The sequence below is a fragment of the Punica granatum genome, chromosome 6 (genome assembly GCF_007655135.1).
Source record: "Punica granatum isolate Tunisia-2019 chromosome 6, ASM765513v2, whole genome shotgun sequence".
Classification (NCBI taxonomy): domain Eukaryota; kingdom Viridiplantae; phylum Streptophyta; class Magnoliopsida; order Myrtales; family Lythraceae; genus Punica; species Punica granatum.
In genome coordinates this window covers 22,792,419-22,817,682 of record NC_045132.1, presented here as the reverse complement: position 1 = coordinate 22,817,682, position 25,264 = coordinate 22,792,419, and the positions used below count along the sequence as shown (strand labels likewise).

Below are 25,264 nucleotides of genomic sequence, written 5' to 3'. Positions count from 1 at the left end.
ATATACTGCATAAGATACAGTCGTGACTGTGGATTGTGGTCATACCACCTAAGTAAAAAGTCTCTGTGCGCAGTCGGTAAAAATGCACGTTACGGCTTACAACCTATGCCATCGAGAATAGTTCTACCAAATTTACTGGTATGTTTGAATTGAGGAGTTAGAAAGAATTAGGGTATGTTTGTTTTCCCAACAATATTCAACTCGACTCCACTTATTTTCAATTCAACATCACAATCATTACTTTTTTTATTTTTAAATTTTTTTTAATCATTCAATTCAATTTTTAATATTAAATTTTCTCAACTATTCATTACTTTTTCACGATTCAATAACACAATTATTACTTAATCATTATTTTCCCTCAATTATTTATTACGTTTTCACACTTTTTCTCATAATTCAACAATACAATCATTACAAAACAATTAAAACTAAAACTCAACTTAACTCAACTCTCAATCCAAATACACTCTTAGAGGGTTGGATTGCGGTGGGGGACGGAGGGATATAACCAATATTTGAGCATCCATTTTTATAGAGGGGAGGGATATGATGGGAGTCCCAAACCCCTCAAAACCGATTAGCTCCATCTTTTAGGAAAAATAGAAGATAATTTCGAGAGAAAGGAGCCATGGGCTCACCGGCTCTCAAATCTCAAAAAACCTCCAACTGATGAAATGAATAAATAATATGTTGGTGTTTCTGGTGTCTAACGTCTTCTTATAAATCCAAACTAATAGATCATTTACTCACTTTTTGGTCGATCTATCTAACGATATCAAGAGCGAGATGACGTAGTGCCATTAGGAGATCATAGAATTCCCCTTTTGGCAATGTCATTTGATTTGTGTTTGGTTTAAAAAAAAAAACTAGAAAATGATTCAGTATTGACAAGAGATTTTTTTTTTATGAATAATATGATATATCATTATTGAATTGAACTTACATAATCGATCGGACATCCCTCAAAAGTACAAAGACCACAAAATTTTGACAAAGGTCCGTGTTGCCCCAAAGTCATGGACGAGGCCGACCTCGGAATCCATGTACATGACCAGTTTGAACATATACTAAGAAAACTAAAAACTCTTAATCTCCCATGACGAGTTATGGGGATGTAAAATGGCTTCAACTAGTAACATAGCATCAGAACAAAGCCAGATCTTCCTCCAACCTCTATTAACAGTCATGGATAAAGCAAGTAGTGCTGCCCATGCCTCAGCTTTGGAGAGGTGTGGAATCTGCTGATTGAAACTTGAAACCAGGAAAAATTGATTTGGCTATTCTGTTGTGCACCAAATCTATAGCAAGACATGAACTACTGTTGTTCCAGGCTGCGTCTGAGGAGACAGTGCACCAATTGAGTCCCATGATGTCCGGTGGTGTTCCTAGTTGCAGAGGCGATGTGACTGTCTGGTTAAGGAGTTGTTCCATGGGTTGGGGAGTTGACCGGAGATTAGTTAATATACAAAATTTTACGTGCATTTTGAGGGTTTAATCAGCATATGTTAGATGAGGGTCAGTGATGGCATCGATTGGCCTGATGCATGAGCGAGATCAATGTAAAAAAGTCATAGCAAAACTACTTAACATGGTGCCATAAACATTAACATTTTCTCTCTTTTTTTAATAGGTAAGATAGATAATATATTGCTAATAAACTGGAGGTAAATCAAAAGTCGGATAACCCTCAAGCATACAAAAAGAGTGAAAATTCGAGTCGAGGCCGTATTATCCTAAGTCGTGAGCAAGAGAGTTATCAGAACGTGGCGGATCAAAGTACATTTCCAATCCGAGAAAAGTGAAAGTATGCTAACAATATCCGACGTAATAGTTCTAATGTCCGAGGGGGAGGATGAGTTCTATGTAAAGCATCCGCTAGTAGAAGAGAGTATCAGTGTGGATCCAAACCTTTCTCCAACCAAGGTCAAGAGCTAATGAGATAGCCAGCAAAGCAGCCTTGGCTTTGGCCTGTAATGGAGAGGCAGCCTTTGTCGGTTGGTTCGTAGACATTAACAATTGCACAATGCATACGTGCTAGATCGAACCTAATGACAAGGTTCGAGCACAAATCTCGCTGGATTACACAAATCTCGACATTTATAGCATCCTCGGAAATTATGAAAGGGGCAAAAGTTGAAAACAGATAGATTCTAAGCTTATGGGCCGGTAATTGGGCTCTTGTTTTTAGGCCCACATCCCAGAATGGGCCCAAAATTAGGCCCAATTAGCCTCTAATCTCTGCAAACCCTAGCCGCCGAGCCGAGGGAACCCAGCAGAAGGCGCGTATAAAATCCGCCGAAGCGGGACGCTTGACTCTCTTGTCTCTCCGTCGACTTCCCGTCAAACCCTAGTCACCGGCAGCGAGAGAGAGACCCGATGACGACCAGATTCAAGAAGAACCGGAAGAAGAGGGGCCACGTGAGTGCCGGGCATGGCCGCATTGGGAAGCACCGGAAGCACCCGGGAGGGCGGGGTAACGCCGGAGGGATGCACCACCACCGGATCCTCTTCGACAAGTACCACCCTGGGTATTTCGGCAAGGTCGGGATGCGGTACTTCCACAAGCTACGGAACAAGTTCTACTGCCCCATCGTCAACCTCGACAAGCTCTGGTCCCTCGTCCCCCAGGAGGTCAAGGACAAGGCCACCAAGGACGCCGCCCCCGTCGTCGACGTCACCCAGTTCGGCTACTTCAAGGTCCTCGGCAAGGGGGTGTTGCCGGAGCAGCAGCCCATCGTCGTGAAGGCCAAGCTCATCTCCAAGATTGCGGAGAAGAAGATCAAGGAGGCTGGCGGAGCCGTCATCCTCACCGCTTAAAGTATCGATTTTTATGCATTTGACTGTTTTTAGAAGATTTTTGGTGCTCTGATGAACTTGTCGTGTTAGCTTTTTATATAATTTGCCATAAAATATATCCTGCGACTCTGGAGCTTCACTGTTGAGTATGAGTATACATTGTTCCTTCAACCATTTGCTGATTTCGTTCCGATCATTCTGATCATACAGCAGTTCAATTTGACTGTTAAAGGCCGTAGCTTTGTGATTGAATTGTGCTTTGAGCTGGAGTTTCAGTTGGGGTTTAATGGTAGAACACTATATGAGCATCATGAAGGCAATCCATGTTTCGTGCTTCTTTGAAGCGGGTGGTTTCGGGAACTGAGATTAGATATTGTTTCCTTATCGGCATTTGCTGATCTAAGTTCAGTTCTTTTATTGGGATTTCGGGTATCGACTGTTATAGTGCTTCTGATGCATTCTCAATGCTCATGGTCTGTAATATCAAGTTTCTGTTTCCAGCTATATGGTTGGGCCCGATGATTGGTCATTGCTTATGTGCTATTATACCCAGCCAATGCCCGGTTTTGTCAATCCCTGATGTGTTGATCAGACCACCCTGTAGGATATCAATTCTCCATTTTCTTTGCAGATGAATGCCTGAAAGTAGTAGAGCAGTCTCCGGTGGTTTTGCATATATCGTCTCATCCAAACGTTAGCAATGGCACACTTTACCTTCTCTTACACTTACCTTGTCTTTGGATCTTGCATCTTAAGTTAATCGACATCGAGGTCCATTTTGTTGTCCTGTCAATTGAAACTCACCTCTTGTGTGCTCATTTTATTTGATATCGTTAGTGCAAGAATGTGTCTTTGCTACCCCCACATTGGAAAGCTGTCCATCTTCTCTCGAGCTTCTTGTTGCCAGGCTCTGATCTTTGAATATTAATATCTTCCCCGGTGCGGGTGTCTTCCTGGTCACGACCCCGAATGCAGCAGTGGGCTCCAGTACTCATCCCTCGAATTTTCCGGACCCTACTCCACTTTCTGCATATGTTTCATGATTTGAGGCACTTTTAGGCTGGTTTTTTTGGAGTCAAGTGCCAGTATCCCCAAAAATTCTTGATCGTTTGCAATGATAGGGAGCTGTACCACTGGCGTAGTTTTGGATGTTTGCGTGAGCCGTGAAGAGGGTGTACTTGACTATGTTCCTAAGCTTCCGCTAGCTGCTGGATCACGCGAAACGGTGTAGATCTCTCTCGATACGATACGTCCTCTTGTCCCATCCCATCCCATCACTCAAGCAACTTCCGGGTCACTCGCCTTCTCGGCACTTCACTATGGAGCGATACGACAGCGCACATTATAAAATCCCGACCCGCGTCTCGAATATCCAAAGAAGTTGTATAAACTGTCCCAGTTGACTTGCAAACGCAGGAAAGCCACAGTTCTTTGATTCCGGCAAATTTGGCGAGGTAATGGGGACCTTTCGTGTTTGACGAATCGTCCATGACAGTCGCCCTAGTAAAATTATGTCGCATGTTTTTCTTCAGCCACAAAATAAAATGATTATTATTAAATCTAATTATTCTTTTTATAAATAATAAGGTGAGATAAAAGCCCCACGCGCCTTCTGAGCAAGTACGCATCACGTGAGTGGACGTCTGCGTTACGGAAGTAAAGGTTAGTTTCTGACTGAAGCGCTGACTCTCCCACGCGCTTTCGACCAGCAGAAGAAACCATTCATTCATCTCTTCTCCTCGTTTGATTCGATTGGATTCGACACGAAAACATGCGAAGCAGATTGTGTCATTGAACATTCCCCACGTTCGCACGTCAGCTCGTCGGATCCAAATTCGATCGATCGATCGATCGGAACGCAAGGGAAGGGAAGAGAAGAAGACTCGGACTGAGGTCAGCGCCCCGCCGTCAGTGAGGACCAATGGACGCCGCCGCGGCTGTTGACGATGAGAGGAGCGTGGAGGACGCCCTGTCCTATGCGATCCTCCTCTCCGAGCGCGTCCGGTCGGCGGCCGAGCACGCCGAGTCCTTCAAGTCCGACTGCTCCGAGCTCCGCAAGCAGGTCGACCGCCTCTCCCCGACACTCCGCTCCCTCGTCCGTTTCGCCTCCTCTTCCTCCCTCTACGACCGTCCCGTCCGGCGGATCCTCTCCGACATATGCGACGTCCTCGACCGGGCCCTGGCCCTGGCCCGCCGCTGCAGGCGGCAGAACTTCCTCCGCCGGGTCGTCACCATCACCAGCGCCGCCGATTTCAGGAAGGTCCAGAACCTTCTGGACGCCTCCGTGGGGGACATGAAGTGGCTGCTGAGCATCTTCCGGGCTGACGGGGACGGCGGGATTGAGCTCTCCCTGCCCCCGATCGCGAGCAACGACCCGATCCTCTCCTGGGTTTGGTCCTTCATCGCCTCGATTCACTACGGCGAGTCCAGCGACCGTGTCGAGGCGGCCAACGAGTTGGCCTCGCTGGCAAAGGACAATGATCGGAACAAGCAGATGATTGTAGAAGAAGGCGGGATTCCCCCGCTGCTGAAGCTCTTGAAAGAAGGCTCCGACCCGGAGGGGCAAATCGCAGCTGCTACAGCCCTCATCAGCATATCGAACGACCAGGATAGAGTCTGGGCGATCGTGAAGGAGCTTGGGGTCCCGATCATCGTCCAGGTGCTCGGTGAATCCCCGATGAGGGTTCAGATTCTGGTGGCTAATCTGGTGGCGAAAATGGCCGAGCACAACCCACTGGCACAGGAGGATTTCGCGTGTGAGAATGCTATTCGGCCGCTTGTCACATTGCTCGCATTCGACATGATCATAGGTGATGATAGGAGGGCTCAGGAGAATGGCAAGGCGAGCATCCACTCCATTCTTGAGATGAACAGGAGAAGGGGCGAAAGCTCGAAATTGGGTAATCCTCATAACAGTCTTCGTCATCTGAATTCGTACTCGTATCCGACATGGGATGGCAGTTCTAGAGCAGGGAGCCATAGGAGGGAGTGGGAGAATGAGACTTACGAGGTCAAGCTGAAGCTTAAGACGAACTGCGCGAGGGCTCTGTGGATGTTATCGGCGGGGAGTATATCCAACAGTCGTAGGATTACTGAGACAAAGGGACTGCTCTGTTTGGCAAAGTTGATCGAGAGAGAACGAGGCGAGTTGCAGTACAACTGCCTAATGGCAGTGATGGAGATCACCTCTGCAGCCGAGTCGAGTGTTGATCTCAGGCAGGCGGCTTTTAAGACCAACTCCCCTGCCGCAAAAGCCGTGGTTGAGCAGCTCCTGAGGGTGATTAAGGAAGCAGAGGACAAATTATTGCAGATTCCTGCAATCAGATCAATCGGGTCGCTGGCGAGGACATTCCCTGCAAGGGAGACCCGCGTGATAGTGCCACTCGTGGATCGCCTCGGTCATTGGGATCCTGATGTGGCGACCGAGGCTGCAATCGCTCTCGGGAAGTTTGCTTGCCCTGCCAATTTCCTTTGCACGGAGCATTCAAGGACGATCATCGAGCTCGATGCAGTCCCAGGACTGATGAGGCTTCTGAGGAGTAGTGAGAGGGCACAGTTTCACGGGCTGGGCCTGCTCTGCTACCTCGCTCTGCATTCTGGGCACAACGAGAGGCTGGACCAGGCCAGGGTCCTCACGGCTCTGGAGGGGGCGGACCGGTCCGTGGCGGCACAGCATCCCGAGCTGAAGGAGCTGATCGTGAAGGCTATGTACCACCTCAAGATGTATCATTCTGTCGGGCATTCTCAGAGGCTGTCTTATCCTCCTTAGAAATCCTATTTCCGGTGAGGTATATAAACAATTGTCCATATAGAAGTAGACAGGATTGTCAATAGAAAGAACAGCAAAGGAGCTTAGAGTGAGACTGGTAGTGATACCTTGAAAGCACAGTTTAAAGTTTTAATCTCGTATGAACAAAATATCATCTCTCCATTATTTATCTTCCGGATATTGTGATTCATTGCCCAGTTTTTATTCGGATTCCATTGAATTTCCGATCTCTATACTGCTACGAAACACAAACCAGATACATTTGATTTGGTCTTACAACTTCAGGAATATAGATCTGTATAATTCTGAGACACAATATACAAGCATCAGGATGTAGGACAGTCTATGCTTGTGCTCCTACACAGAGTGACCAATCCTATACTATACATACTCAGAAGAATATGCCTCGAATAAATACGACAACCAACTGAACATGTCTCATCATGCTCATGGCAAGGCACGCCAATTGTCGGCGAGGAACATCACACGATCTCGTGATGTAGCTGACAGTTGTTGGAGGATTACATTCTTGACATGAGATGCCGCTGTTTCTCCGGCACGAGTCGCGAGTTCCAAGTAAACCACAGCTTTCATCATCTCTCCCTCCTGCCGAAACAATACAAGAAGTCAATCAGACACTGTTTCCTTAACACAAGATAAATCCAGGACAAGTAAAAATAAGAAAGAAGGATACAATCATAAACAACTTTTTCCCCGAATGAGCCAATTGTCAATAGGATTTCATCGATGATGAATGGTTGCAAATGTAACCCGGGGAGGAGCCCAAATTCAGAAATCAATTTGGATGTCAAAGGAAAAAAAAAAAAAAGAAGAGAAGATCAGCAGAACGCAATATAAGTTCTTCCACATGCAGAAATGCAAGAACACTCAATACGAGGACATTTGGTACCCTCAAAACTGACCCAACTCCACCCAACTCTCTTCGAAATGAACCTTGGAGATTCGGTTCCCTTAAAAACTGTCCCATTCCCTTACTCCGGGTAGTCCAATAGATAAACAGGAGAAAATGCACACAAAAAGGAAGTATGAATAATGAAATGATACTAGATATTGAGTTCAAGAGATAGCCTAGGGTATACTTACAGAGAAAAGTCTGAGCCCATGCTCGAATTGAGCTTTACTGTGACCACGATCAGCTGCTCGCCTCATCCAGTTTCTTGACTGTCGGTTATTGTGGGCAAAACCTTCTCCAAAGGAGTAGCACAGAGCAACATTATACATTGCTCGCACATAGCCTCCTTCAGCCGCTTTTAAATACCATTTCGCCTATTAGATAGAAAAACTTGTAAGAAAATGAGATAAGGAAAAAAAATTACAGGCATAAGGAAATGACAAGAAGGGAAAGAAGTTACGTACAGCTTCTTGTAGATTCCGATCCACACCACATCCCTGATGAAGGCAAAGCGCCAATTGGTACCGTGCTCGTACATGGCCAGCCTTTGAAGCAAGATTTAGCCAATGAACGGCTTCTTCAGGCTGCGGAGGTTCAGCTGCAAGCATCAGCGTAACCGTAAGAATGCAGCAAATGAAAGTTGACCAACCGAAGACTCGTGGAACCTGTCCACCCAGTGAAACAAAGTTAACCTCCTTAAATCTCTCACAATAAATACCCTCGAAATAAGTTGATGCAACAACAAAACTGTCTCGCAAGTTCTGTTTGCTTTTTATACAGCATGTACTAATCAATTAGAATGGCCCGCAAGCATAAATCCGAATGACTACTAACTTATCCTTCCCCCACCTCATGCTTAGATTCCTTTCGCCTTCACGAAACTGTGAAACCTTTAATGAATCATATCGAGGTCGAAATCTTTCAAGAAACAAATTGAAATTATAATGAACTAATATTGAGTGACACTCCGCAAAAACCAATGGATACTTTACATCAGGATCAATCTAAACTGAAGTATGAAATTTTGGCCCAATTGCGGAGATCAGAGAAATCCTTGAGGTAACCGATTCTACACTCCATCACTTCTATCAGCTCAAGCTAGAAGCCCAACAGCCTTGGACAGCACACAGCTATTGCCAAATTCATTGTCAAGTAAATCGAACATGAAAAGCGGGAAGATAACCAGCAGAAGCATATCAATCATACAAGCAAATGCGACTGATGATCCAAGGTGCCAAATTGATATAATCAAGCCAAACAGGATCAGAACCCTAAACCCCAGATTTCAATTCAATTACGGACCTTGAAGATATGAAATCCCCAAATTGCACTGTCCAGCAGGATCTCCTAATGCTGCCGCCCTCTGGTACAGCTGAATCGCCTTGTCCTTCTTCCCCATCTCCCAATATATGAGCCCCGCATCGACCATCGCGAGCGTGGAGCCACGAGCAGCGCCCTTCAGGAACGAGTCGAGCGCCTTGGCCGGGTTCTGCCGCACTCCCCGGCGCCCGTGCTTGAACCGCTTTCCCCACCGGAGGAACAGCATCGCCTCCCTCAGCGGCTGGAGAGCGTCCCTCCACGCGCGGCACACCAGCGACGCCGACTGGAGGTTCGGGTGCGAGAACGACCCCGCGATCTTCTGGAGCAGATCGTACGGAAGGGCGGCGAAGTCCCGGCGTTGGGACGTAGAAGAATAGGGCGATGCTGGCAGCTTCGAGCTGCAACTATCGCGGTTGGGCATGTCCTGGTGACGGCGGCCAGTGAAGTTGAACCGGGAGAGCTTATTGTCGCCGGAGATGGGTCGCAGAAGGGGTAAGACGCGAGAGCCGTCCGGCTGGTGGCGCGGTGTCCTCCGCCTCATCGGTCCCGTCGTTTCTCCAGCTGAGGAGACGGGAAGGGGGACACTCGAGATTTTGTTCTCCCTGAATTAATTACACGTTCCCCCTGAAGTTTTTGAAAGTGACGTAACGACCCTAATATTTCACATATTTAGTAATCACACCCCTTATCTTTCCATTGCCATGACCGTCGAAATCGGAATCGAAGTTGACAATGAGCTTTGGCACGTCTTTATAATCGCGGACACATAAGCAATGATAAATACTTTTAGGCGAGTTCTAATGTAGAGTATGATTGAGACAGTAGTGAAAATGAAAATTTCATCAAAGCGTTTGATCGGAATCGATCAATGTTTGAATGGTCAAAATTTGCCATAAGAAGACGGACGATCGGCTCAACGAAATTGTTTGGTTGCCAAGAACAATGTGGAGTAGTTCCCATTTGCAGGTACATTCCATGACCCATGAAATAAGGAATTCGGTCCCTCAAGTAACTCAGAGTTACTTACTTGCCCTTCTCTATCGAATAAGCGTGCCAGTGTACGACATCTCTGAACGACTTGTACACGGGGTCGGTTCGATTACGCATTCACACGAGATCAATTAGGAAAAAGGACAACTCCGCAGCCAGTTCATTGCTCAGAACTTACGAAAGTGCAACCACAGAATCTAACTGAATTAGGAACCAGCATTCACGATGTACTTTGATGGATAGTGCAGTGCACAGATTAAATATCCTATCATGTCGAATCTTCAACAGCATAAAGTTTATCGATCCAAATTCGAACAATCAGAATGTGAGCACAATTCCTCCAAAAAGATTGTAGAGACAACGAGAAAAGATTTGAATATTACATACAACTTGATTTCCTGAAATTCAGGGCAACCTTTTCACATCCTCGAGTAACCTCGATGGTCTTCGTACTGCTCCATGAACTCGTCGTTGAACTTCTTGAAACTCGCCATGATCGCAGGCATGTCCTCTTCGGCGGGCAAGATGGTCGTCCTCAAGTGGAACACCCTATATATAGCAATGACATTGCATAATATGATAATAACCTCAGCTTAATTCCCCAAAATCATTTCTTAATTGGATGAGATAAATATTTGAGTTTGCATTCTTACCCTTCTTTCTGTCCGAATCCTGAACCTGGCACGGTGGAGATGCCGGTAGCTTCCAGAAGCTTGAGGCAGTAGAAGACGTCAGGGACCTTCCCGGCTTTCTTGGCGGCTTCTATTGCTCTCGGCGGCAAACGTATTTGAGGGAACGAATACATGGCACCTATGCAGAAGACCAGTTGATAACTTCATGGTAAATTAAAGGGATGCGAAAATATGTTCTGAAGGTAATGACTCCCAGACCTTCAGTGAAGTTGCAAACAACATTCCTGCAGCTGTTGAACCCATCCGTCATAATCCTAGCTCTTCTCCTGAGCGATTCAAGGATCTCTTTGCTGTTTTACAAAATAGTTCACCGTTATATATTACCGAGGAAATGGCCTCACATTGATATAGCAACCAATGTATTTGTTAGATGGCGTACCTTTCCCGTACAAACTGGTCATACGAAATATCCCCAGGTTTTGGAGGGTTAACCATCAATCCCAACTGTATGAAAAAGGTGTGAATGAATCTCAATATTAAAGCCAAGTCCGAGACAACACAGGGAACTTTAGAACACGAAGATCGTACTCACAAAGATCATGGCGGGAACGTTGGGGCTAAGTGATATGGAAGCAATCTTGTAGATCTCGTCAACAGTCTGCAACATCAGAACACGAAGATGAACTTTAATAGGGCATAGTTATGGTTTACATCTGTGAAATAATACCCATAGGTAGAAAGAAACGAGCTGGAAATTGTAATATATTGGCCCAGTACCCTCGGAGGAATGTTAGTCATCTCGAAGTATCCTCCCCTCTGTCCACACTCACCCCAGTAACCTTTTGACACTGAGTGGAAAGAAACAAGCTGCACTTCCTTGCTCATAGGCCCACCCATGTCCATCAACACCTTTGAGCAGCAAAGAAGATATGAGCATATTCACCAAAAATGCTTAAAGCCTGGGTTTTTTGAAGGAAGGGACAGTGAACCAACCGAACAATCAATTCATGGTTCAGCTGGCTCAATAAACAGAATAGTATAGAAACTCAATCAAAAAAGGAAAATATAAGGAAAAAAGGATCGGTTCAAGACAAAGACCCGATTGGTTTACTTAAAGGTCTAGTTTTCCAAGATCATACTGGTCGGGGGTCTGATTTTCAACTAGTCCAATCCACTTTTTAAAACTATTATAGTGATAACAAAACAATAGGAAGAGAAAATAATACCTTCTTGACACTGATGAAGGGACGCTCGTCCTGGTATATGTTCTGCTGATATACCTCATCTCCGAGCAAGACGAGGTTCTCTTGGTAACAGAACTGCAGAATTTCTCTCAGGTTTGCTGCACTGAGGCACTGCCCAGTTGGGTTTCCAGGGTTTATAATAACCATAGCTCTAACCTGGTCATATCCCAGGATACAATAAAATCAAAAGCCACATAGGAGGTACTGAACTAACCGAAAAAGGAAACAAATGATCTGTTCATTGTTAGGAATTATTTCCCATAAGTTTTCAAAGTCCAAAGCTTTCCAGGTTTACTGGATTCAATCCACCCTATAATATAGATATACTACCCAAAAAAATGTATACTCACTGTTATCCCTTTCCGGCGAGCCTGTGCAACTGATTGGCGAAGGTCAGCTACGTCAAGGCCCCAGTTGGCAGTCTCCTCAAGGTAATATGGGACAAGAGAGCCGCCAAAGAGAGCTATTGCAGCAGAATAAAGTGGGTACTGTGGGACTGGCACCAGAACCTGGGAATAGTCACGGTGGAATAAATTCACAAACGGAAGCAGAAATATTTTATGTACTTGAAAGTAGAAAGAGAACGATCACTGAAAGTCCAGGATGTCAAAAGGAATGCAAAGGCAAGAAAAAGAATGTTGCATGGAGGGAAAAAGAATTCACCCCATCTCCTTCACCGCGAATAATTGCATTGAGGATTTGCATCACACCTTTGCTTGCACCATCAGTGAGAAATATTAGTTCTGGGTCACTGCCAATCAAGCAAGAAACATCAAGCATTTAAGGCCATTTTGTAAGTATGTAGAACTGAAGCAGGAAATGGAGGAGGAGGGAGAAGTCCAGAAATTCTAGCCATATCACCTTGGGTAACCATCACGCCTTCCAATGAAATCTGCCACTTCCTTCCTGACCCCCGGAAGACCACGAGAATCGCTGTAAGCCCCTGTTCGAAAGAATAAAGACCATTCAAAATTGAGTTTGAGAATAAACTGACAGTAGTCCCAAGTCCATAAAGGGAATACCACAAGAGTTGATGGAGGACTCCTTCAAGCCATTATACCCTAGTGAACATTCCGTTTCATTGGCTACACCAAGTGAAATGCTGCGGATATAACATACCTAGACCACCCGAGGTAAGTGAGAGATAGTGCTTGGCTCTTGCAATAGCATCAGCCGGGAAGAGCAACCCTACATTGGGGTCGTCCAGTAGAAAAGGAGCCTGGCACAAGGCAACCACCTGCGACAAAGTGTTCACTCGACTCATTACAAAGTTCAAAGACTAGGACTAGTTTAATAAGCTTAACAGATTGAGTTCTTAAGATTTACTCAATAATGAGATCATCCGAAAAGAGGTAAAAGAAGGTGGAGAAGAGACACGATGGGATGCCAGAGACTTCTTAAGCAGATTATTAAGTAGATGCAGATATGAATCTACTTAGGAAGAAGTACTCTTGACTCAATCGGACTCCGAAACTTTGATGAGATGTTAAATCTACTCCCCATCTCCCTAACTTTTACGCGCTTCATATGTCAATAACTACGGAAAAATTACAGGCCCAAATCTAACAATACTACAGTATTAACAGGCATGTCGGCCTTGATAGAGAGATTGAACATCTGGAAACCTCTTTTACCTGGCGAGGAAAGGTCAGCGGCTTCTGTCCCAGAGCATGAGGGTTCCCGACATTGGTGAAGATAATCTGCAATGGAAAAAGATCATCATTCAGTTCACATCCAGAAATCCAACTAAGAAGTGAAACTCAATCATGATACAATAGAATACCTTCTTCCCTTCCTTTTGAAGCTCCGAGGCTCGGAGATACAACTCGCCTCTAACAGCGTACTGGACCTTCTTGACATTTTCGTTCAGCGACTCATAGTCCAATGCCTTCGGCGACATGATGGGGCTATTCACTTCAACCGGAAGTCAACCCTCTACTAGACAGGAACAGAAATTGCAGAAGAAATATAAGCTTCAAATTTCCAACTAGATTCATATAGTACAGGGAGTATAATGATCGAGAGGACAATACATAACTGGACCAATAAATTGAAATTAATATTCCACATTTTCATGGTCCAAGGTTCCCTTAATCCTCAGATCAAAAAGAGAAGTTTCAAATCTCTTGAAAAAAAACAGGAAGTTGAACGAATAGCGGGTTGCAGTATCGACGACATCCTGCAAACGCTTTTTTTTCCGACCATACTCTGAACATCATTGGACATGCTAAACTATCCGTCAAGCACATCTAGAAAACTATATGAAACAGTGCGATTGAGAATCAACATAGGACCAAATTCAACATAAATAGCATCCGATGGAGAACAAAATGAACCGTGAAAACTGAAACTCAACATACTGTAGAAACTAACAATCAGCAGACAAATTACAGATGAACATCATCCCAGAACAACCAAAAACTCAGTGACCCGGGGTTAGACAAGTCATACAGGAGCAACACCGGCCAACTCGATGAGAAAACACATAATCAGCAGAAGGAAACAGTCCGTAGGTCGTCTGGCAATGCCCAATAGATACAAAACTCCATGCAGACACAAACACTGATTGAACGAGAATACTGGCCAGCACCCAATAACCAATCAGGTGTCACAAACTTTACAATCAAAACGATCACGAGGAAGCACAAGAAGAGCAAGACGAACAACATCGACCGACAGCCCGACGAGAGAAACAAAACAAGACCCACTTGACAGAACTCGGTGTCTGCCACAAACATGCAGGTGGGCATCGAATCAGAATATCCTCGAGTAAAACGGAGACGCAAAGCGCAAGCGGAGGCTGCCACCAGCCAGCCATCGAAGGTCGAAGCCGTTTACCTCTGAGCTACCAGTTAGCCTCCCCCACGTAGCAGGGCGCTGTTCAGACTTCAGAGAGGCGTTCAGAGAGATTCACTCACAAGCTCAGTGTCGTTTTGTCTCATCCAGAGAGAGAGAGAGAGAGAATATGTTTAAAGTGGGGCTTATGAGATGTGAATGTCGTGTCATGCGGGCAAGGAGGTTGGATCACGAGAGCCACTGAAATTTGTGTCGAAGGGGTTGGATTAGATTTGGATTATTCTGCGCGACTTCGTGAGGGGAATTCCGAGCTCGGAGAGGATAAAAAGTTGGGGAAGTGTGGTGCAGCTTCAACCGGAGAGTTCTTGGTCGACAATTGAGGACGAGGAGGATGCGTTTGATTCTGTTGGCTCCAAGTACAGATAGCTTGTATCCATTTGGGCGTATATATCTCACTAAGTTTCACTCGCTCCGGTCGGTTTCAGGGACCGCATTGCGGTCGACATCGACCGCGAGTCTATTATTGCATCGTCGGCTGTCTTCTTGCATTTACAGATTTGCTAGTGGACTTGGGCCTGCTTTTTTGTTCGGTCGGGCCCGGTTCGATGAGATTATGGGGTGTTGGGCTGGATGCGACCGGTGGAAGACTGTTAGCACCTTGGACGGTCGAGTTTCGGCGCGATTACTTTGATTCCGGGAAGGGGAGAAGGCTAAGTCAACTAGCATGTCAAAGCAGAGGGTTCTCGAAGTTACACTGTCGTGAGAGTGTCGTTCGTTTAGTAAGAAGAGCGAGTTGAATCCGCCACCCGAATCCCAGAGAGGATGTTGATTTAATTGTATCTCGATGAAGATGCGTTTTTTCGGTACCGTTTCCGTTAATATCGGCTAACGATTTCTAGACTATTAACCTGACAAGATGAGCTAATGTTCAAAATGAGTACACGTACATGGCCTATGAGCATATCCGACCTCCCACATTATGTATCAGATTATGGCTGGAAGGAAAATGTTCGGTGAATATTATCACTCGTAATTAGATCTTCGGGATAGTAAATCCCTAATCTTATCGTGGTTCGATTGATTTCTAGAAAAACCGTGAAGCCGATAAAAACTAGTTATTTGTCGAAAAAGAAAGTAGCATGTGATTATTTATAAGTTATCTATGGTAAGATTCTTTCTCGATTCATTTTCAAAGATAATATGGATCTAGATCCGTCCGCTCACATCTCAACAAAATGATATCGGTGAGGTTCATATGTGCGCAATTCCTCATTGAGTTGGAATTTTTTTTTTAAACATTTGGTAAAATGAAAACTATCAAGCTTAGTTACAAAATTTGGGACATGCTATCTACAATTTGAGAGGCAATGAGAATTGATGCAGCAGAAGATTTTGGGATTAGGTGAATGCATAATTCCTCAATCAATCATCTTTAAAAAGATGTTTGATTATCAAAAAAGGGAAATTCTGCAATATTATAATTTTCAGTGAATTTATTAAATCATCATCTATGCTGATTCACCAAAAGAAAATTACCGTATATATTCACCGTAATTTTACACATTTATTTACCAAGTATATTGAGTTTACATTCCAATCTCTCTAATTTCATATTGAATGGTAAATGAATATTTCAGTTTTTTAATTAAAATTTTTCATGTAATTTAACAATTCTCGAACCAACCATCCTGAGGCTGTCAATTCTCGAACCAAACACCTTAGTCCGGTCAAAATCCGTTCTACTTGCGCAGTCGAAAAAATTCATAGTAACACGTGGAAAACAAGATGATTGGCAAGCTTCTAGTCATCTTACTACATCTGACGTGGTGCGCCCGGACCACACAGCATTCCTATCAAGAGGACAAAAATGCCCACTGACATCGCAGCACGAAACCGTCGGCGCGTAGACTGGTCAGAGCCCCGCAACTGATTACGCATGGCGGCGGCGGCACCTCCGCCCTCCTCTCTCGGAACCCGCTCCTCCGCCTCCCTCAGAACCCCATCGAACCTCCTCTTCTCCAAGATTCCATCCCTCCATAGCCCTCCTCCCTCCGGCTGCCTCCGCCTCGCATGCAGGTCCCAGCTCCGGAGCTTCGATGACTCGCAGAACTGGATAACCGTCGACTATTTCCCCAGCGTTGATCCTATCCACGTCATCCACGGGTCGTCTTCTGCTGCTTCGATCCCAATGGCTGCGAGCGCCGGGCTGGATTCCGCCGCGAAGGGAGCCAAGAAGGTCTGTCTCTTCTACTGCGCCGAGACCAAGCCGCTCGCCGAGAGAGTCGCCGCTCAGTCGGACTACATTGAGCTCCGCAGCATCAACTGGAGGTTCTCTCTTGTTCCGTTTCCTATCACTAGTTCTAACGGCATTTCGCGACATTTCTTGATCCGTGTGCGTGAGCGTGCTTCCATGGTTTTAGTGAGTGCAAATGATTTGATTGATCGCGGCTGATGAATCATCAATGCAGTTCTTTCGGTATGGACGTAATTGAACAAAATTTTGTCACGATTTCCATTTTCCGATCTTCTCTGCAGATACACTTCTATGTACCTTCGTGATTTTACGATCACTTGTCGAGAAACGAGATTACTTAGCCGTCTCTGAATGTCCGACAATGCCGTCCCTTTTTCATGTGATGGAGTGCTAATTGTATTCTGCTGATGGCACTTTACAGGACATTTGATGATGGATTCCCCAACTTGTTCATACCCAACGCTCAGGGGATTCGAGGGCAGCATGTCGCTTTTCTGGCATCGTTTAGCTCCCCGAGGGTGATCTTTGAGCAGCTCTCTATCATCTATGCATTACCAAAGTTATTTGTGTCTTCATTCACGCTCGTGCTTCCGTTTTTCCCCACGGGCACTTCTGAGCGTATGGAGGACGAGGGAGATGTAGCAACAGCTTTTACACTAGCAAGGATATTGTCGAACGTTCCAATATCTAGAGGAGGGCCTACTAGTTTAGTTACCTTTGATATCCATGCCTTGCAGGTTCATGCTTATATTATCGAACTTGTGCTTTCTCCGTGTCTGTGTAGCGTATACATATATATGTACCTGAAATGATTACTTCCCTACTTGTCTGTGGTTCACAGGAGAGATTCTACTTCGGTGACAACATTTTGCCATGCTTCGAGAGTGGGATACCCTTGCTTAAAAATAGACTCCAGCAGCTCCCTGATTCTGACAATGTAAGATACTGTGATTTGGTATTATTGTTTGGCTCATGATTTTAAGTGATACTGATAATAGTAATACTAGTAACCTACCTCTACATTGTTTATGTTCCTAGTCAAAATGATTCTGCTAATTGAAGAGGTTCTATATGTGATGTAATGCATTGGCTTCTCAAGCTGGAATTCTTCGTAACAAACTGTGTGGACTGTCCATGCTCAGATATCTATTGCCTTTCCTGATGATGGTGCATGGAAACGTTTTCACAATCAACTACAGCATTTTCCAACGGTATGTCTAATTTTCTTTTTACTTGTCAAATTTTTGGTTCTCTAGTATAGTTATAATCTGGCGTTCTGTCAGATGAAGTCTATGCCTATCAGCAAAGATCAGACATTCTTGCTTTTGTATTGTCCTTGCTGCTGCATAACCTGTCCCATCGCGTCCTTGTAGATTGTTTGCGCTAAAGTTCGGGAAGGTAATCAACGCATTGTGCGCCTTAAGGAGGGGGATCCCAAAGGAAGGCATGTTGTTATAGTTGATGATCTGGTCCAATCAGGTGGCACTCTAATAGAATGCCAGGTAAGCCGATCCACTTTCCATCTTACCTGTGCTTATGGATTAGTCAGCCACACTCATTCTGCCCCCAGTAGTTACTAGAAAACTACAGCTCAGGTGGCACTCTGACAGAAACTCTAGTTAGATACATCTTGTGGAATCTGGGCCGACACATGTTGCCCCTGTATGTCATCGACAAGAGCGATATAATAGTGTGAGATGCTGTTGATACCATATGCAAAGGGGGAATAGTCCCTTTAAGTTCTCCGTACGATACAATACGTCCTTCAGCTCTGTCAGCTTACTGCTTCTGCATGCACATAGTTTTGATGCGGAATGTTTGTGCTCTTTGTTATCTTGTCAAAAGCTGTTGTTGACCTTGTACTTGTCCAATTATTTCAGAAAGTTTTGGCTGCACACGGAGCAGCAAAAATTAGTGCCTACGTGACACATGGGATTTTTCCTCACAAGTCATGGGAACGTTTTAAACATGACAATGGAGGTAATACTCATGTAGTTAACCTTGTACATCTCTGGAATACGACAACGTTTCCATCTCATTCCATAATAAGAGTTCACGAGAAGCTGGGGCGGCCACAATACTGTTTACCATAGCCCTGTAGGATGTCACTTCTGTGGCCTTATGCAATATTTCTGTGTAACTACCCCACATCACATGCTTGTTTTCCGGAAATAGCCTGAAAATATTGGGATGAGGCTGCAAGTATTGGTTTCAATCTGACAATGTTAAATTCATGCAGGGAATCCCGAGGATGGTATGACCTACTTTTGGATCACGGACTCCTGTCCTCAGACAGTGAACGAAGTAATGAACAAACCTCCATTCGAAGTACTCAGCCTTGCTAATTCCATAGCAGCCAGCCTCCTAATATAAGAGCAGAGTTGGAGGCTTGGATCCCCGGCTAATGCCTCCGTAGTCATTTGAGAGGAAAAATGAACCTAGTCCTGTCAAGACCGAGAATGTCCGAGTTGCAGCAGAAAGGCTTAGTTTGATTGGTGTGCCTATTTATTTGTTATCTTGGTTCAGTCATGTAAATTTTTGCACAGCTAGATGGAGAAGGAACAGTCATCCTAGTTCATAAGAAGATTATCTCGGAATCCACAGGCTTTTAGGAAAATGATGCAGTCTCGATAAACTACCCGAGCTTCTTTATCGCAATGGCTTTCCCAGCTCAAAGGTGCAAAAGCCAGTCTCTTCCTCACGCAGATGTATGAGAAAATCATAGTCAAATCACGAGAAGACTGAGCTTCTATTGCAACAAATATTTGTGGCAACAGAAACAGACAACAATATCAAGGCTAATTCGAACTCTCCCGAATGTCTTGTACTTTTCTCTTCTAACTAACAATGTTGAGTAACAATAACGTTCGTATGAACAGGGATACAAACAATACAACATTCTGTCGATAAGTTGGAGAGAAGAAGGCGGGGGGGAATATGAAACAATTTGATTCCCTGAGCAAAAGGGGGGCCAGGAAACAGAAAGTCAAATACCTTTCGACCTGTAATTTATTGCACATTCCTCAACAAAAAGGACCAAAACCTGGAAGCAATTCTGGCTAATTCCTATCTTTTTTTTTGCTGAATTGGCTAATTCCTATCTTGCTTCAGCTTCTGAGAGATCTTGATATAGGTTAAGAGTCTCTTGAGGGCTCTGCCGCTGTTGATGGCCTCTCTCGCCCGGTCGAAAGCAGCAGAGACATCTTCAGCACCCTCGCATCCCAGCAAGTGGTCAACCATCCCAGCATTTAAGACAATCCGGTCATATGCTGGGCCTTTTTGGCCACGAAGAGCTGCCAATCCCAACTCTATGTTCTTCGAGACCTGCGTCCGCACACCAAGATTTTTGAGTTCGAAAATCAGTAATGGTGGGGTTTGGTCCGGTAAGATTTTTCGCCAAAGATGCATTTAGTAGCACCATTATCTCCAAAGGGACAATGGTAACAACTTTTCTTTCTTGGCCAAGTGGCAATGTCATGATCCATGAGAAAAAGCACCTTTTTCCTTCGAAGTCCCGTTAAAAGAAAAAGATTGGAAAGAACTAAAATAATTATAGCTTCATATATCAGCTCATGTTGTCATGAATTCAAGAGACTTCATCGTAATGTCTACAAATTCCTTGTAATGTACTCCCACTCTATCCAGTCACTTTTCAAGTTCAATGTCACGAACCTATATATATATATATATAATTCTAGCAATATATAGGAAATCAGAGCAGGTCTGAGAAACTCTACCGATCTATCAGTTCTCGGTGTTTCCGTAGGCTCAAAACCATAATCTTTAGCATTAACCTCAAGACTGAAGTTCTGCCTAGAAACACCTGGAATTGCAAATAAGCACAAGTTATTGTTAATCAGCAAAAATCTTGTTGCTACTTCTACCTAATGGACATCGTTGCTGAATGATGAGAATTGTAATTTGACATAACAATATACGACAGGATCAAAATGAGGAGTATATAGTAGAACAAACCATCTAGTTCAATAGCAGACACTGTGCTCACTGAACGGAACCCTGAGCAGTAGTTCACTGGGAGTCCCTTAGAGACATTTCCCGAGCGAACTCTAGTTGTCATGGACAGGGCTCCTTCCTCCCCCTACAAGAAAAGCAGTCCAATTTCATTTCAAAAAGTTCACCCCCAAAAGAAAAGCAGTTCCTTGCCTAAACCAGTCTTATCCGGATAAAGTGCTTATTCACATCTCATATTTTCATAGTGTTCCTCTGATACACAATTTCTAGTCCTACACCTACAGCTACAGTTCACAAAACTTTTGCTGGGAAGAGGGAAAATAGGAAAGAAGAAAAAGAATTGCCTCTCTGACCTTGACCACTAATCCAGAATAAACGCCTCTTCTTTTCATAAGCATCAACATGGGTTCCTCGTAGCCTTCATGATAAAATCCAGTAACGATTGCTTCCCTTCCCCTAGCCTGTTGCGAATATAAATTAAATGCACTTCAAGTTTAAGTATGATAATGTTAAACAGTAAATAGCAAATTATTTACCTAGCGTTTGGTTTTCGAGCTGGATTAGCGATCCAACTCAATTTGATTTTGTGTAATGATTGCAAGTGTTGACAAATTTATTAATGTATGATAATATATATGTATGTATATATAGATGTGAAAGTAGATAGAAAATTTATTATTAAAAAATTGATTATAGAAAAAGTTAGGAAAAAGTATGAGTGAGAAATTATTATTAAATAAATAAATAAGACAAAATAGTAATGATTATATTATTAAAATTGGAGAAGAATAGAGTTAAGTTGAGTAAAGTTGGGTTATTAATTAAAAAACATTGTCCAATCTAACAAGAGGGTATGGAAAAGCATTTGTCCCAATTGAGTTCTGGCTCTGAACAGATCGCTTCATGTAGCCTCAAGCAGTTTAGACAAGAAAGCAAGTGGCTATAATAATTCTTTTGTCAAAAAAAAAAAAAAGCAGGAACTTTAATGCCTCACCCGAACAAGTTGCTGAACCTTTTCAGTAGTTGCCAGAGGAGGACGCTTTTTAATATGCTCTCTCAAACCAATCAGCGAATATCTGTAAATCACAGTCAAATGTGAGAATACTGTTCAGAGGTTTTCTCATTGTGAATGACCGCTAAAAAAGTTATAAACATAACAAACAATTGATGATGTGCTAATACCATTATGAATGGGTAAAATGAATATTTCATCATTGCGGTAACTTTTATGTGGGGATGCAACACTTTCACTAACAGTTATCTTTTAGATATTCGAATAGAAAATATTACTTTTACTGCTTTAACTCATTATTTTTTTCCTTTATTAGGACAATACTTGCATCAAAATAGCAAGAAAGAAAAAAGAAAGCATCCATTTCTCACAATTGAAAGAATAACGAACATGTAAATGAATAGAAAACAAGAAACAGGACACATACAGAGATGGGCGAGCTTCACGCTGACTTACGTATGCAAAACCAACTTCGTCAGCCTGAAAAATGATATAAAGTGAGTTTCAACATAACAAAACAAATGCAGATGAATAGTAATGCCCTCGGGGAATTTTAATACGAGAAACACCATTGACCTCGAGAAGTTCTTTTGCCTGCGAGACAGATAGCCTTGTATTTGCCCCCATGAACCTCAACATTTGCTCTTCAGTCACACCTCCCTAAAGATGCAAAGAAACTTGGAGTGACTCTTGGCAGTATAAAGTCAGAATTACCACATAAAAGCACTGACATATACAGTTGTATAACTGAAGAACTATATGGGAACAAATTGTGCGATAGTTTTATCAAGAAGCTTTCATTATGTCATAATCTATTCTAACAACAATTCTGAGATTATATAAATGGCCAGCGATGAAAAACAAAGTTCATAACAAGATGAATAATTTCCCGAAACCTCACCTTGGGTGGCATCCATTCCACACCATGGAGCAGGCTGGATTCACCATAACAAGATCTAACTGCAGCAACAAATAACGTGCTCCTGAAATATCTAGTGTTTCCATCATAGGGTTCCCCGTAATGAGTCAAAGATCTAACATCAGCTACAGGAGGAGGACCTGCCAATCAGTGACTGGATACATCAACCACAAGACAGTATTAATTTTGAAACATCCATGTAAAAGGATGTCAATATCAATTGACAAATCAGAACAAATTAAATTATGTACCCAGTTCATCATCAAATGCAAGGCAGTATGCTTTTAACTCACGGTCTGTTTCCCTGTTCATACGTTGACCTATTAAAAATGCCGAAAGCAATGACTGACTTACTCCAGCAGATATCGGATCTTCAGCTTCTAGGGGAAGAACATCTTTCAGGACACCTTGGACTTCCTCATATCCAAGATGGCCCCCAGCTAAAATTTCCCTTAATGCACCAACCAATCTCATTTCACTAGTACCATTGCCAGTGTACATTGGCCCGATCGAACTCCCTGCCCCCATTATCGAGCCCTCAGGATCAGCCAAAAATATCACATCGGGCGGCAGCGCCCGAACTAAGAGAGGCCAGAATGTGTTCATGGCATGCCTTTCCCCTTCACTCCACTGAGTTGCTTCCGGGAAAGCATTCGCCCGGATTGTCATCGCAGCGAAGAAAGCACCCATTTGAGCTTTCGATACTTGCTCCTCATTCCCAAGCTCCCCATTAGCTATTGATCAAGCACCAGATAAAACCACTTTCAATGACAGTGATGAAAAAGGAAGAGACTTGACGGACGCACCAAATCACAACAACGTGAAATTCCCTCACCAGATCTTAGTATCGTGTCCAGAACCTTAAAGGCCTGCTCCTCGGAGAGCGGCCTGGTCTGGGTAGGGCCGGTGCATACCCTAGCCTGAGCATCCAGCACCGTCTGATTCGGCTTCCGCAGTTTGCTGCTCCTATACGATGAAGAAACAGAAGGATTTATGATCTCAGCGTCGGAGAGCCCGAGCTGATCGACCAGCGCCGAGTCCAGAGCAGCCGCCCTCACGGTCAACGGATGCATCCGCCGAACCAGACGGCCTGGGTGATATACCGGGGTACCGATGCATGCCGAGGTACGTGAGCGCGTGAGGTTCCGACGCCGGGAGAAGTGAGCCGGAGAGGTTGACAGGAGAGAGTATTGAGGGTTGAGGAGAGCTTTCATGGCGGTTCTTTAGCTTGCAGAGACGAGGATTGAGCTTCGGGCGGTCCCTTGAAAAAGAGGGAGCTCTGAGCCGGTCAGCGTGAGAGAGATGACGGAAAGGAAAATATTATTTTATTTTATTTTATTTTATTTCGAGGCCCATTGGGCTGGGCCTGCATGCCCTCTGAGATTTTAGGTGGCCCATTTCGGATGGACTTCAGTAAATTGTGATTACCTCGGTACATACCCGCGCTAAGCCCAGTATTTATGGGTGTGTTTGGATTCAGAGTTAAAGTAATTATGATTTTGATTTTGATTTTGATTGTGGAAAATGACAAATGAGATGTGATTATAAATTTGACTTGGGAAACGTGTGTTTTTGTTGTGTAGTGTATTGAGTTAAAGTTAAAGTTAAAATTTTTGACTTGGGAAATGTGTGTTTTTGTTGTGTAGTGTGTTGAGTTAAAATTAAAATTAAAGTTAAAATATGAACTCGGATTGTTGATTGCTAATTTTAAAATTAATAATATAACTTTGGGTAAAAGAAGATTTTAGTGTAGATTATCAATAATGCTATGATTTTTTTCAAATTAATTAACCAATATGAATTTAATTAAAAATTAATTAATAAAGAAATTTCACTTACAAGTAAAGGGAAGAGAGATGGAAAATGGAGATAAGAGTGAGAGAGAAGAAATAGGAGGGAGAGAGAGATTATAGGAGAAGAGGTGGAGAAGGTAGTCAGAAACTATATAAACTACATGAAAGGCACATGCAATGCACGGGCAAGATTTGATGAACATATTAATAAGTTGGGGTGTAAGCAAAACCAAATCGGTCCGATTAGGCTCGACCATGAAAATCCATTATCAAATTCGGGGCGGGTTGTACCACCCTTATTGGTTCTCGGTTCAAAAGTCAAACCGACTTGATCAACCAGTCAGGTACCCGAAATGACTCGAAATTCTTCTTAAAAAAATCCTAAATGAACAAACCCTAATCAGTTTGCCAAGTTTGTGAGTTCTGTACACTCCTCCGCCCTCTCTTTCTTTCCTCAGCTCCATTGACATCACTTAGGAATTCATTGATTTCCATTGATTGAGTTCTTGAGTAAGGGTGTGTTTGGGAGTTGGATATAGAGGGAGAGGATTTGAAGGAAGAGTGTTTTCCTTGTTTGGTGGATCTATTTGAGGGAGTGTGGAGGGAAAACGAGGGATTTGAAGGGAAAACATTATCCCTTAGTTTTCTTCTATTGTTAGTGTGTTTGGTTTTAGAGTTGAGTTAAGTTGAATTTTGATTTTATTTTGTTTATAATGATTGTAATGTTGAATTATGAAAAAAAGTGAAAAAGTAAAAAAAGTAATGATTGTATTGTTGAATTGTGGAAAAAGTAAGGAATAATTGAGAGAATTTATTATTAAAAATTGAATTGAATGGTTAAAAAAATTGAA

General features: G+C 43.5%; 6 protein-coding genes across 10 annotated transcripts; 3 read left to right on the top strand and 3 right to left on the bottom strand.

Moving 5' to 3' along the window:
* Nucleotides 1-2,297: 2,297 nt before the first annotated feature.
* LOC116210066 (60S ribosomal protein L27a-3) lies at nucleotides 2,298-2,995 on the top strand. The gene has a single exon (XM_031543872.1). The coding sequence runs from the start codon at nucleotides 2,380-2,382 to the stop codon at nucleotides 2,818-2,820; it is 441 nt and encodes a 146-aa protein (XP_031399732.1). The 5' UTR covers nucleotides 2,298-2,379; the 3' UTR covers nucleotides 2,821-2,995.
* Nucleotides 2,996-4,098: 1,103 nt separating this feature from the next.
* On the top strand, nucleotides 4,099-6,746 carry LOC116210064. The gene is made up of 2 exons (XM_031543870.1): nucleotides 4,099-4,253; nucleotides 4,387-6,746. The coding sequence occupies exon 2, from the start codon at nucleotides 4,721-4,723 to the stop codon at nucleotides 6,566-6,568; it is 1,848 nt and encodes a 615-aa protein (XP_031399730.1). The 5' UTR covers nucleotides 4,099-4,253; nucleotides 4,387-4,720; the 3' UTR covers nucleotides 6,569-6,746.
* Nucleotides 6,709-9,388, bottom strand: LOC116210065 (F-box protein At1g70590). Its single transcript, XM_031543871.1, has 4 exons — nucleotides 8,784-9,388; nucleotides 7,946-8,079; nucleotides 7,673-7,855; nucleotides 6,709-7,174 (listed from the first exon to the last, which is right to left on the bottom strand). Exons 1-4 carry the CDS (start codon nucleotides 9,340-9,342, stop codon nucleotides 7,016-7,018), a joined length of 1,035 nt encoding a protein of 344 aa, XP_031399731.1. The 5' UTR covers nucleotides 9,343-9,388; the 3' UTR covers nucleotides 6,709-7,015.
* A 582-nt stretch (nucleotides 9,389-9,970) lies between these two features.
* Nucleotides 9,971-14,887, bottom strand: LOC116209791 (glutamate--glyoxylate aminotransferase 2). 4 transcript variants are annotated; one of them, XM_031543484.1, is made up of 14 exons: nucleotides 14,506-14,887; nucleotides 13,451-13,602; nucleotides 13,302-13,367; nucleotides 12,787-12,904; nucleotides 12,529-12,610; nucleotides 12,331-12,418; nucleotides 12,018-12,176; nucleotides 11,650-11,823; nucleotides 11,201-11,332; nucleotides 11,016-11,081; nucleotides 10,863-10,927; nucleotides 10,682-10,773; nucleotides 10,445-10,601; nucleotides 9,971-10,340 (listed from the first exon to the last, which is right to left on the bottom strand). In XM_031543484.1, the coding sequence occupies exons 2-14, from the start codon at nucleotides 13,565-13,567 to the stop codon at nucleotides 10,211-10,213; spliced, it is 1,446 nt and encodes a 481-aa protein (XP_031399344.1). In that variant the 5' UTR covers nucleotides 13,568-13,602; nucleotides 14,506-14,887; the 3' UTR covers nucleotides 9,971-10,210. The 4 variants fall into 4 exon arrangements, with proteins under 4 accessions (XP_031399344.1, XP_031399346.1, XP_031399345.1 ...); XM_031543486.1 differs by having other exon boundaries at nucleotides 13,451-13,605; nucleotides 14,506-14,880; XM_031543485.1 differs by having other exon boundaries at nucleotides 14,376-14,513.
* Nucleotides 14,888-16,351: 1,464 nt separating this feature from the next.
* LOC116209792 (ribose-phosphate pyrophosphokinase 4) lies at nucleotides 16,352-19,368 on the top strand. Of its 2 annotated transcripts, none has more exons than XM_031543489.1 (7): nucleotides 16,352-16,791; nucleotides 17,139-17,235; nucleotides 17,559-17,654; nucleotides 17,860-17,928; nucleotides 18,091-18,219; nucleotides 18,598-18,697; nucleotides 18,957-19,368. In XM_031543489.1, exons 1-7 carry the CDS (start codon nucleotides 16,400-16,402, stop codon nucleotides 19,088-19,090), a joined length of 1,017 nt encoding a protein of 338 aa, XP_031399349.1. In that variant the 5' UTR covers nucleotides 16,352-16,399; the 3' UTR covers nucleotides 19,091-19,368. The 2 variants fall into 2 exon arrangements, with proteins under 2 accessions (XP_031399349.1, XP_031399348.1); XM_031543488.1 differs by having other exon boundaries at nucleotides 16,354-16,791; nucleotides 17,139-17,454.
* A 148-nt stretch (nucleotides 19,369-19,516) lies between these two features.
* Nucleotides 19,517-23,918, bottom strand: LOC116209790 (anthranilate phosphoribosyltransferase). The gene is made up of 10 exons (XM_031543483.1): nucleotides 23,456-23,918; nucleotides 22,872-23,354; nucleotides 22,603-22,760; nucleotides 22,278-22,361; nucleotides 22,129-22,181; nucleotides 21,684-21,765; nucleotides 21,043-21,150; nucleotides 20,693-20,816; nucleotides 20,455-20,540; nucleotides 19,517-20,041 (listed from the first exon to the last, which is right to left on the bottom strand). Exons 1-10 carry the CDS (start codon nucleotides 23,832-23,834, stop codon nucleotides 19,808-19,810), a joined length of 1,791 nt encoding a protein of 596 aa, XP_031399343.1. The 5' UTR covers nucleotides 23,835-23,918; the 3' UTR covers nucleotides 19,517-19,807.
* Nucleotides 23,919-25,264: the final 1,346 nt, after the last annotated feature.